At 65.9% G+C, this 11828-nt stretch overlaps 2 protein-coding genes across 3 annotated transcripts; both read right to left on the minus strand.

Moving 5' to 3' along the window:
* Positions 1-2520: 2520 nt before the first annotated feature.
* On the minus strand, positions 2521-6493 carry JOSD2 (Josephin domain containing 2). Of its 2 annotated transcripts, none has more exons than XM_079799340.1 (5): positions 6350-6493; positions 5671-5830; positions 4060-4185; positions 2879-3073; positions 2521-2797 (listed from the first exon to the last, which is right to left on the minus strand). In XM_079799340.1, the coding sequence occupies exons 2-5, from the start codon at positions 5814-5816 to the stop codon at positions 2698-2700; spliced, it is 567 nt and encodes a 188-aa protein (XP_079655466.1). In that variant the 5' UTR covers positions 5817-5830; positions 6350-6493; the 3' UTR covers positions 2521-2697. The 2 variants fall into 2 exon arrangements, with proteins under 2 accessions (XP_079655466.1, XP_079655467.1); XM_079799341.1 differs by having other exon boundaries at positions 5671-5878; positions 6350-6487.
* Positions 6494-6911: 418 nt separating this feature from the next.
* On the minus strand, positions 6912-8807 carry ASPDH (aspartate dehydrogenase domain containing; the record flags this gene model as incomplete). Its single annotated transcript, XM_079799369.1, has 7 exons — positions 8738-8807; positions 8367-8511; positions 8020-8104; positions 7780-7929; positions 7471-7691; positions 7245-7399; positions 6912-6955 (listed from the first exon to the last, which is right to left on the minus strand). The coding sequence occupies exons 1-7, from the start codon at positions 8790-8792 to the stop codon at positions 6912-6914; spliced, it is 855 nt and encodes a 284-aa protein (XP_079655495.1). The 5' UTR covers positions 8793-8807.
* Positions 8808-11828: the final 3021 nt, after the last annotated feature.

Raw genomic sequence — 11828 nt, forward strand, 5'->3', positions numbered from 1 at the left:
CGCCCAGGGCCGGCTGGGGGGCCCCAGGTCCGGTGTCTGTTTCCCTCCTGTGCTGTTTGACTTCTGACTTTTTAAAAACATATTGTTATGGACTTCAGAGCGGAGGGAGAGGGAGACAGAAACACCAATGATGAGGGAAATCATTGATTGGCTGCCTCCTGCACGCCCCACACCTGGGCCGGAGCCAGAAACCCAGGCCGGTGCCCTGACCTCCTGGGTCACAGGTTGGCGATCAACCACTGGGCCACACTGGCCGGGCTCACTTCTGACTTTACCAGCTGCCCTTTGACCTCTGGGAGTCTTGGAACCCAGAACCCTTCAAGCCCCAGCCCCCACCTCCCGCCAGCTTTTCAGGGTGACAGCTGCTCCCTGCCTGCTTGGGGGGCAGCTCCTTGAATGACTTACTATTTGGGTGACGCCGGCCTAAGGCTGAGTGGGGACACCCTGCCTCTCCCAGCTGCTCCTCCCTGGGCCTCTGGTCCCCAATCCTGCTTAGCCCTGTGGGGTCCCTGCTGCTGCCCAGGCCCCTCTCTGCCTGCTTCACCCCCGCACCCGGCTCACACACCCCTGTCTCCCAGGTCAGACCCTTGACCCCTGGAGCCATCTGCCTAGTCCCGCGCCCCCCCCCCCCCCCCCCCCCCCCCGTCACAGCCTGTGAGGGCCCTTTAGCCCAGTGAGCACACCGTGTTCCCAAACCACTGCTCCTCCCCCTCCTCCCGTGCCTCAGGGTCACACCCCTGGGCACCCTCTTCCCTCCCTCCCTCCCTCCCTCCTTCCCTCCCTCCCTCCCCCCCCCCCCCCCCCAGGGCCTGCCAGCCCCAGACTGTCCTCTGTCCCCTTGTCTCTGTCCCAGGGCCCTGCTCAGGCCTCGTCCTCTCCCATCTGGGCCCGGAGCCTTCCGTCAGCCCAGCAGCCCAGAGGGTCGCTCTGCACCCAGGACTGACCAGCCCCCCTGCCCACAGCGCCCCCCCCCCGCACCCCCCTCACAGCCGCCTTGGAGGCTGGGCCTGGGCCTGGCCAGCATCCACCTCATCTCTCATCACCTCCTCAGATAACCGCAGGGCAGACGGCTCCGCTCAGCCTTCCGGGTCTGGAAAGGCTCCCTCCTCCGCTCCCCCTGGCCCTCTGGACACCCCTCAGCCCGGCCTCCCAGGTCCCCTCACCTTCCTGTGACCCCAAAGTGTCCCATGGGACCCCTGTTAAAGCCCCCCCCCCACCCCCATGGGGCAGGGGAGGTCTTCCTGCCCCGTTGCTTTCTCCTCCCTGTCTGGGGAGACCTGGGGTGGACACGCGCCTGGCTCACAGGCCCACCCAGAGCTGGGGCTCAGGGGCCACCGGGAAGGCAGACCTGACGGGGAGCTGCAGGGAGGGCCAGGGCCTGGGGGGAGGACACGGGACAGGGGCCTGGGGGGGCGGGTCCTTGCTCTGCCGCCTCCTGGGCATGGCTTCCCCATTTGTCAGCTCTCCACCCTCCCTCCTGCCCTGTCTCCCTCCTCCACGCACATGCCTGCCCCAGGGCCTTTGCACTCGCTCCTCTCCCTGCGGGAAGGCTGGTCCTCCGGACCTGCCCATGGCTCCCTCCTTCCGGTAGCGCTCAGTGGCGCCTTCTCTGAGGCCACGCCCTCGCGGATGCCCACGACGCTGCATTCCTTTGCCAAGGCCGTTCTTTCCAACAAACCTCGCGGACGGCAACACACTTTAACACTGTGGCAGCCGCACGTCCACCAGGAGTCCAGTGTGGGCGGGGCCGGCGCCTTTTTTAAATCTATTTTATTGATTTTTTACAGAGAGGAAGGGAGAGGGATAGAGAGTCAGAAACATCGATGAGAGAGGAACATCCATCAGCTGCCTCCTGCACGCCCCCCACTGGGGATGTGCCCGCAACCGAGGTACATGCCCTTGACCGGAATCGAACCCGGGACCCTTCAGTCTGCAGGCTGGTGCTCTATCCACTGAGCCAAACCGGTTAGGGCGGGAGGGCTGTTCCTTGCCTGTCGGGCCCTCACTTCCTGGCTCCTGGCCCCTCTGTCCTTAAAGCTTCGTGTGAGGGTAGGTGCCTGGCCTGGCCCATCGCTGGGCCCTGCCTCGTCTTTCTCGGACTTCTCTCCTGCCTCCCTCTCCGCTTCCCAGGACCCTCGTGCTTCTCAGAGACCCCATGCCTCTCCGCCTCAAGGTCAGCTTCAAGGTCAGCGCCGAGCGACCCGGATTCCCGCTGCAGCCTCCACTGCCCTTGCCACGTGCCCGCACCTGTTCCCAGTTTCTGGGGATTGGGGTGGGCCCGCCTTCTGGGGCCATTACCGCAGCCCACGGAATAGAAATGAGAGACAAGGAATGAACCCCGCCTTCTCCTGGGCGCCGTCCCACAGGACACGCTGGTGGCACCCAGGTGCCGGCCTCTGCCCGCTGGGGACCTGGGCCCACAGGGCGGGGGGAGCAGGCCGGGGCTGGGACTCACAGGTCAGCTGGGAGGCAGGGCAGGGCCGTGGGGACCAGCCTCGCTGGGAGAGGCAGTAACGGGGGGAAAGGAACAAATCTGATTTATTGAGGCAGCAGCAGCGACAGGGGCGTGGGGGGGGGGGCGGGGCCTCCTGGGGCCCCTTGAAGGGAGGCGTGAGGTCGGGAGGCTCCTGTGGAGCTGGATGCTGGATGGGGACGCGAGCAGGGGCAGGCAGGGCGGCAGGGGCTCCCTCCGCGGGGTCAGTCGGTCTGCAGCCAGCTGCTCTTCTCCTCCACCTCCTTGGTCACCACCACCAGCACCTGGCACAGGCCCGGGGCCAGCACGGCCCCCAGGAAGGCCCTGGGCGGGGAAACGGGGAGACTGAGGCCCTGGGGCCTGGCGCGGGCTCTTGGGGGGCGGGGGCTCCCCATGTCCCCTCACCTGAGGCCGTCCTCATCCCCCAGCGCCTCCGGGGCCCGCAGCTTGGAGTCCAGGTTGTAGTAGACTCCGTCCACCTGGCGCAGGGCCACCCAGTGCCGCCGGCGCAGCGGCAGCGACAGCAGCCCCAGCGACACGGGCGCCGGCAGGTTCAGGATCAGCCCCAGCACCTGGGGCAGGGCCAGCTGGGACAGGGGCCTGCGCGGGGGGAGGGGGGCGGGTGGGGGCAGGGACGCCGTGTCAGGGCTTTGTCACTGTGCACGGCCCAGGCCCAGGCGGGCGCAGCAGCGGTGGCCGGGGAGCCACCCAAGGACTCGCCTCCCCAGCCCGCCGTCTCCTTCCACCCGTTCACCCACCCGACACAGGTCCCTGCTCCTCCCTCCACCACCCATCGGTCCCCTGCCCACCCACCTCCCCATCCACCCACCCCTGCCCACCCATCCGACCCCCAGTCAACCCCTCCCGCCCCTCCACCATCTACTGTTCATCCCACCACCCACCCATCCAAGCCCCCAACCACCATCTACCACCATCTCCACCTCCCACCCAACTCCCCATCCACTCCACGCATCTGCCATTGATCTACCCATTGCCCATCCACCCTACACCACCTGTCCTCCCCCATCCAAAGCTCCCAGCCATCTAACCACCCCCACCATCCAGCTGCCCATCATCCCCAACAGCAGTCACCTGCTGATGCAGTCAGCCGCCACCCAGCTGGCTCCCTACCCACAAACGTACCCACCACCCCCACCCGACTCATTTACGCTACCCACCCAGCCACCCATTGCTGTCCACTGCCTGTCAACTCATTATCCATCCTTTGTTCACTCAGCCCCTCCCTCACCTGTCCATTCACACAGCCCCTCACCCAGGCACCACCCACTCCACACATCCAACCACCCATCCCCCCCCCCGTTAGTCACCCAGTTCCCGTGAATTTACCCACCTTCCAGCCATCAATATCCATCCCACACATCCTTCTTCCACCTCCAACCCATCGCCCACCAGCCAGTGTCCCCCATGCAAACCTACAGCCATCTTCCCCTCCCTCCCTCCCTCCCTCCCTCCCTCCCTCCCTCCTTCCCTCTGTCCCCCCTCCTGCCCCCCCTCCTGCCCCCTCTGTCATCACACCACACCCACTGTGCCAAGCCCAGCACAGGACACGGAGCTTCAGGTCCCACCTCCTTCGATCCCACCACACAGCGGACAGGCCCAGCCCCTGCAGGGCCGCCATGATCACATTGACGTCATAGTTGCCGGTGCCCAGGAAGCTGCGATGGGGGTTCAGCCGGCAGTCCGGGGCCAACCTGGTTGCGGGGGGGGGGGGGTGGTCAGAGACTGAGCTGGGCCCCTAGAAAGGTCTCCCCCTCCCCACAAAGCATGAGAGCCCCAGGGTCTGCGAGTCACCAGCATCGGAACTCTTCCCCCTATCCCTCCTCCCCGCCACTCTATCTGCCTCCCTCCGCCCACCCCCCTCCTCCAGCCACACCTCCCTGCTTAGGCCTTGTCCTCCTCCACCTGGACCCTCACCCAGCCCCCAGTCCCCCTCCAGCGCACCTCCCACAGGGCCCAAGGCTCTTCCCATGCCTGTCACGGCCCCTGCCCCTCCCACACTCCCAGGCCTCCCTGGTGCGCCATCACCAGGATGGAGGCCCAGTCCCTCAGCCTAGCCTTCAAGGTCCCACAAGGCCAGGCCCCTGTGGCTGCCTAGCTTCAGTCCCCTCCCCCCCTTTCCCAGCCACAGCTCTTGTGCCCCTGCTCCCAGCCTCTCTCTGGGCCCTCCACGTCTGAACAATAGGGCCTTTGTCCTCTCTCCTGGCCCTTGGTGGGCAGGGCAGGGCAGGGCGGAGAGGGGCAAATTTGTGTGTGGTTTTTCTGTGTATGTTTCCCTGACCCCTCGGGGCAGGGCTCCCATTGGACTCTCGGTCTCCGGCAAGGCCGTGGCGTGAGAGCGCTGAGGGCTCCCTGTTCTGAATGACAGAGAAGAGCCAGTTCTCAACAATCAGCCTCAGGGGCTGAGACTCAGCCTGAGGGTGCGGGGCGCCCCGAGGGCTGCGAGCAATGACACAGGGTCACCTCCCGGCTGAGGATCATATGGGGACCCGGGTGGAATGGGGAGACTGGAGGCCAAGGGGAGGGCCTGGGGGACGATGGGACCTGAGCTGGGGCCAGGGGTCTGTGTGTATGTGGGAGGGGGGCGGTGTGTGTGTGTGTGTGTGTGTGTGTGTGTGTGTGTGTGAGGCAGAGAGACAATAAAGAAGTGTTTGAAATCTTGAACAGTGAGGAGGAACATTCCAGGCTGCCAAGGGGACGCCACGCCAGCAGAACAGGCCACGCCAAGGCCCAGAGGCCTCATAGCGGGGCTCCTCCATCCCTGGAGAGGAACGCGGTTTGGGGGAGCAGTGAGACCTGAAGCTGCAGGGCAGTGGGGAGCAGAGCACGCAGGGCCTGGGGACTTCTCCCAGGGGTGCTGGGGAGCCAGGGCAGGGGCAGGGCAGCGCTGGGGAGGGTGCAGATGGATCGGAGGGGAAAAACCAGAAGCTGGTGGCCGGAGGGGAAGTGGGGCCCAGGGCCCAGACAGGACAGGGTGAGGGGGATAAAGGCCCAGAGAAGGGAGGGCGAGGCCTGCGTGGGTGAGGCCCTGCGGATGGGCAGGTGCAGGAGGCCGCACGTCCATCTCCCAGTCCCAGGGGCCGGCCCGGGGGGCGATGTGGCAGCGGAAACCCTGGGCCCTGCCCCTGCCTCGCTAAGACCCCGGTGGGTGGTCCCGGGGCGGGGGTGGGTGAGGTCACCTCTTGCAGATCTCATCGGCAGCCTCCTGGCTAAAGAGCCGCTGCTGCAGGACGTTGTTGAGGGCGTGGATGGCACACAGCTCCAGGCGCTGCCGCTCGTGGTACACAGAGGGTGGTCTCGGCTGCGCTCCTGGGCCCTGGGACATGCCGCCCTCCGCTCCTGCGTGGGGGGCGCAGGAGAAGGTGCTCAGGAGACCGGGACCTGGAGCTGGAGGCCCACACTGTCAGCAGGCTCCGGAAGCACCACCATTTACCACTGAGGCGGGGGCTGGGTGCAGTCTGAGGGAACGCTGGGCCCTGACCCTGCTCCCCGGTCCCTCTCCTGGCAACAGGGTACCTCCACCCCCCATTCCTAAGCAAAAGGCTCCCTTTTCTGCTCACCCAGCAACAAAGGAACCCCCCTCCTGTCTGTAGGTAACAGGCTACCTCCCTGGTTACCTAGCAACAGAGAACCCCCCACCCCATTAGATAACAAGTCTCTCCTTTAGTTACTTAGCAACAGAGGAATCCTTCTCCAGTTTCTAGGTAACAGGGTCTCTTTTGGTCGCCTAGCAACAGACGACTCCCCTCCCATCTCTAAACAACAGGGTTTTCTCTTCCTGTCACCTGGCAACTGAGCCCCTTCCCCAACCCACACCCCAACCGCGGCGCTTGCCCGTTGCCAAGCAACGCCCCTCACCCCGCCTGCTCTCTGCTCCCCGGAACCAGGGGCTCCCGCATCCCCCTGGGCGGCGACTCTGGGCTCCGATTGCGGAGCAGGAAGCACGGCGCTGACTGGACAGGCGGCGCAGACTACAGCTCCCGGCGCCCCCGCGTGCCAGACTACGACTCCCGGCGGCCTCCGCGGGGAACGTCTGGGCGGCGAGACCGGAAGTCTTCTAAGCCTCCGCGATCGCGGGAGGGCAACTTCCGTCTCTCTCCGCGGTGAACCTCGGTAGTGCGCTCTGCTGAGGCCGTCGCCTTCGCTCACCCCCCCCCCTCTCCCTGTCGCTCAGAGGATTCTGGGAAATGTAGTGGATAGGTTCTCGCGATGGCTTCCGGGCTTTTTGCTCCCAGCCGAGCCCGCCCCCCGAGGTGGCGTGATGCCCCGTGTGCAGACGCAGCGTGACGTCACAGAAGGGTAACCAGGCTGTGCATCTTTACTGAGACAGGAGGGAGTCCGGGGAAACTGAGGCCAGGGCAGCGGCCGAATGGCGGTGGGGGGAGGGAAATGAGATGAGGATGTCCTGGGAGGAGACTTCTCAGCAGATGTGGATTCCGGGCCTGGAAGGGAGCTGGCAGCAGCCTGCGGGGAGATACCCGGGGCATGACAGGCTGAGGCAGACACACCTGGAGGAAGGAACAGAGGGGCAAACCCGGAGCGGGACAGACCCCGGGAGAGCGGCCAGAGATGGGGAGAGAAGGGAAAGGGTTCAAAGCCATGGCGCAGGTGGCTAAGGAGACCCCGAAATAAAGATCAGCCAACAGGGACTAAAGCAGAACTGCAGAACCAGAGCCCGAGACCCAAGCTCTGCGGGGCCCGGGGCCCAGGGCCGGGGACCGGGGCCACTAACACTGCAGGGGCCTGGCCATACCCAGGAGGCTGCGCCAGAAGGCAGTGACCGTGGCAGAGCCCGTGACGGCGCCGGGCTCGGCGGGGTTCTCTCTGTGGGTGTGCACAGCGAAGCTTCGTCCTGTGGGGCCTGGGGGTCCGCTCAGCTCCACATCCACCACGTGCATGTCCGTGAGGCTGGGGCAAGCAGGGTGGTCAGTCTGTCTGGCTGGCCCCAGTCCAACCCCCAGGGGCTCAGCGTATCTCACCTGAGGTCCGCCACAAGCACCCCGATCACGCGGTCGAAACCCAGGCTGGGGGCCGCCAGGGCGGCAGCTGCCATGGTGTTGGAGTTGCGGGGGGCAAAGGGGCAGAGCCCGCGGACAGGGCCTTCATAGAGCACAGTGCGAGGCCCAGTACTCTGAGCTGCAGCCAGGGGTCCCTCCAGCCGGAAGCCATCGGGATGGGTAGCCATAGTGACACGGAGGCTCTGGAAGTGACAGCCAGGGTCAGGGGGGTGGAGGGTGGGGGTCTCTGCAGAGCCCCTCCGCTTCCTGGGGACCCCAACAGGCCCTCACCTGGAGGCCCCCAGCTGAGTCCAACCTGCTGATGTCCTCCGTGCCCCACAGGGCCCCCCGGGCCACGAACACAGCGTGGTTCCAGCGTTTTGAGGCCTCCAGGAGCCGCCGCTCTGTGGCCTGGTCAGCCAGGGCTGAGGGGGACCCCACCTGGGGTGGGTGAAGGTGCGTGGGCAGAGGTCAGGGGACCCATCCCACTTTGGGGTGGGGTGGGGCCAAGGAGGAAGGGGCAGGGCTCACCAGGAGATTGGCATGGCGCAGGATCTGTGCCCCCGATTCCTGGATTATTTTGGGATGGGCCACTTCCACCACAAGGTCAGGGTGCCTAGGAGCGGGGAGAGATGGGGAGGGCCTTGGAGAGAGAGCAGGCCTCCCCTCCCCAGATTTCCTCAGTCTGTAGTGGCCTGTCGCTCTTCACTCAGGCCTGGGAGGGGAAACGGGATGGGTGGGCTTGTCCCAGGTCATACTTGGGTGACGCAAGGCCCAGAGCGGGTGGGGGACTTGCCTGAGGTCACACAGAAGCTAAGGGAGGCCAGAACTGGAGCTTCGCTCCGGGAGCCCCGCTCTCTCAGGGCAAGGTCACTGACCTCTCCCCAAGGGCAGCGAGGTCCTGCAGCTGCAGGGAGGGGGGCACTTTCCCTGCCAGGCGTCCTGGGTCTCGATTCCAGACAAAAACCAGTTCCAGGCCCAGTTCCGGCCCCTGAGTCAGCAGGTGGGAGACCAGGGACTGTCCTGGGAGGAGGGAAAGAGACTCAGAGAACAGGGGACAGAGACCCAGGGGGAGGGGGACGGAGACCTAGAGAAGGGGGCAGACCCCACGGTGGGGAGTAGAAGCTGCTCAGGCAGCCGGCCAGGGCGCAGACACAGACCTGGGTGAAAGGTGTGTTTGTGGCGACACAGGGCTTTGGGGGCTTCAGGAAGGGACCTGGGGAAGAACCCCAGACGGTCAGGGACTCACCGAGACGGCCGTAGCCCACCACCCCCACCCTCCGCGGGACCCTGTCCAGGGCCATGTCCTTGAGTCTGGTGGTCTGGTCTGCGGTCCGAGCTCCGTCAGCTGCTGGCTGCCCGCCCCGCACACACACACACGAGGCCTGGGCAGCCGCTGATCTTTGGACATTTGACCCTTGAGCCTCTCCCAAGCCGGTCCCCCTTCCCCGCAGCCCAGAGGCGAGGGTGCCAGTTTGCTGGGTGGAGGCGGGGTGACGATCCTCGGGGCGGTGGGCATGGTGATCTGGGGTTCCAGGGGCCCTGCGTGGCCCCCGCCGTATGGGCCATTTCCTTCCCTGCATCACACCTCCTCCCTTGCTGCTGATGTGGAAAATTTCCTCTGCAGTCCCCCGCCCCCTTTTCTGGCCGGCCAGGTTGTCATGGAAACTGCATCCTGCTTGGGGTGGGGGTTGAGGTTTGGGAGCAGGGAGAAGAGATGGTGACAGGCTCTCAGTCTGTGCCCTAGCTCCTGCGTTTCCAATGCCCCCCCTCCAACCCCCCACCCCATGGCCACTCCCCCAGACCTTGGCAAACGTTCCTCCGTTTGGGTCTCTGTGTCTCTCTCTGATCCCTCTGCTGGCTCTGCTCTGTGCCAGCCTCCCTGGACCTCCATCTTTCCAGCCCCCTCCCCCATCTCACCTGGGCTGGCTGCCATTCTGTCCCCCGCCAGGCCAGGCCCTCATCTCCCCACCGCAAGGTCTGGAGGCCTGGGCTGGCCGTTCCTCGTCTCCCCACTAGGCGGCGGGATGGAGTCAGCTACCCCAGCCCCAGGCCAGGACCTCCCTCAGTTCACCTTGACTTCCGACCATTCATCCTCCTCCTCCTCCTCCCCGGCCACCAGGCCAGCAGCACCCCTCCCAGTGTTGTATTCTCACCCCCACACTGTCCCTCCCGCCTCCCCACGTCCCATCGGTCAAGGAGAGGCCTGTGAGGCCTGGGGAGGCCCAGTGCCCCCCAAAGGAGCCCCCGCCAGTGCGCCTGGCGGGTGCCTGGCATCGGAAATGGCGGAGTCTGCAGCAGCGCCGGCTCCCTGCCCCCAGCCGCCACCTGGTACCCGCTGCAGCGTTGCCATGGCAACCAGGATGGCTCTGAAAGAGGACGAGGGAGAAAGAGAGCATGAAAGAGGGAGCGAGGGAGAGTCCCAAGTCGACAGGCGCAGAGCAGACCGGCGCCGACAGGAAGGGCCCAGGATCCCAGCCACGGCGGCTGCTGCCCTGCCCACGAGGGAAGAAGCTGCTTTAAGACAGACGGCCGTGGGCCCCCACCTCGGTCCGCAACTCCGGGGCCTGGGTGTCCTTCACAGCACCCAGCCCTGCTCTGTACGGGGCCAGGCTGGGCTGGGGTGCGGGGGGGAGAGGGGGCTGAGACCCGGCCTGCTCCGGGGCCCAGCCCTGCGTGTGCGTGGCCGAGCCCGAGTGGACCCGCCTCTGTCGGCCTCTGTCTGTCTACAGCACGGATGGCCGCCCCGGGGCCCAGTCCTAGAGGCTCAAACGCCAGCACCTTGGCCTCCCTGCTCACCCCGGGTTTGCTCCCACTGCCTGCTGCTAGCCCTGGGGGTGGGGCTCTGCATGCAGACCTTCCCTGAGGGAAGGTGTAGCCCCCCCCCCCCCCAGGCCTGGACCCCGTTCCTCCGGCCTCTGCATTTACAAGACAATGTATGGCTCCCTTTGGTCCAGCGGCCCCAGGTCACCCCCCTTCCCAGAGACCCGCTTTGCTGGGCAGTGTGAACAGTGTGCAGAGGAGACGGGGCGCTCTGGCTCGGCTCTGTAACGGCTGGAATTGTGCCCCCCCCCCCCCCCAGACACGCTGAGGTGCTGACCGGGACCTGTGAGTGTGACTGACGTGGGCACAGTCCTGGCAGATGGGCCGGGGAGGCGAGGCTGGGGGAGGAGGGCCCTCACCCAGCATGACCGGCGCCCTAATGAGAAGGGGGAACTGGGACCCAGAGGTGGGCACGCTCAGAGGGACGGCGACGTGGGGACGCAGGGGAGGTTTGGGTAAAGCTGCCGCCAGCCTAGGAACGTCTGGGGTCACCAGCCAGGCCCCCCCCCCCCGGCCCCCGCCCCCAGACTCCCGGATCCTGACCTGTGACACCACATTCCGGCTGTCCTGGGCCGCCCAGTTTTTATGGCAGCCCCAGGAAATTAGTACGGGCCCCTCCATTTCTGCTGAGAGGTGGGGACGGAGAGAGCACCCCGGGACCTGCCTCAGAAGGGCTGCAGGGAGATGACATACTAGTGCCAGGTGATGGGGCCCCTCCTGGGGCCTCCGAGGTCAAGGGTGAAAAGGGTGAAGGGTCACAATCCCCTGCCGGCCCCGTGACACCCTCTCTTTTAGCTCCCCATCCACATTCACTTCGTTTTCTCTCTTTTCCATGCTTTCATGACCCAAAAAATATTTTTTTACTTTTTCCGTGTTTTTTTTTTAAAGTAATTACAGAGCAGGTAGTCGTTGCCGCAAACCTCCCTTCAGTATCAAAAGAGTCTGTGTGTGTGTGGGGGTGAGCGCTGGGGCGCCCCCCCAGCTAAGGGCCCTGGGGACCGAGTGGGCGCGGGAGGGGGCGGGGCCAGGGTGTCTGGAGGCGCCGACGACCACGTGTCTGTCTCTTCCGTTTCGAGGGTGGATGGGTGGGAGGGGGGGCAGGCGTCAAACTGCAAAAAATGAATCTTAAAAGGAGGGTTGTTGGGGGATGAGGGGAAAGACGCCCCTCAAAAAAAGCTCCTCTCTCCCCTGGAAGGTGGAGGGCGGGACGGTTGGTCGGGAGAGCCGCGAGGAAAAGCGGGGGGCGCGGGAGGGGGGGTCCTGGCCACTTAGGAATCCCGCATCCCCTCCAGTCACCGGGGTGGGGGCGAGGCCGGAACCACGGGCTCCGCGCCCGGGGCCCAGCCTGTCCCCGCTGGGCCAGCCGCCCTGCGGTCCGGGCGGGCTCCGCGCCCGTCTTCCCCGACCTGACCGTCCCCCCAGCGGGTCCGCGGGGCTGGGGCTGCGGGGAGCGTCCCAGTCCGGCCCGAGCCGGTCCCGCCCCGGGGCGGAGCCAGATCTGCGCCTCCCGCAGGGTC

Source organism: Cnephaeus nilssonii (assembly GCF_951640355.1).
Source record: "Cnephaeus nilssonii genome assembly, chromosome: 20".
Lineage (NCBI taxonomy): Eukaryota > Metazoa > Chordata > Mammalia > Chiroptera > Vespertilionidae > Cnephaeus > Cnephaeus nilssonii.

Bases quoted from the DNA above. Each gene is read 5' to 3' on its own strand.
- JOSD2 (XM_079799340.1), bottom strand. From the start codon at position 5,816: ATGTCCCAGGGCCCAGGAGCGCAGCCGAGACCACCCTCTGTGTACCAC. The intron at 4,186-5,670 runs GTGACCTCACCC...CCCCGCAACCAG, and splicing joins GCCGATGAGATCTGCAAGAG to GTTGGCCCCGGACTGCCGGC. The intron at 3,074-4,059 runs GTGGGACCTGAA...CCCCCCGCGCAG, and splicing joins GTGTGGTGGGATCGAAGGAG to GCCCCTGTCCCAGCTGGCCC.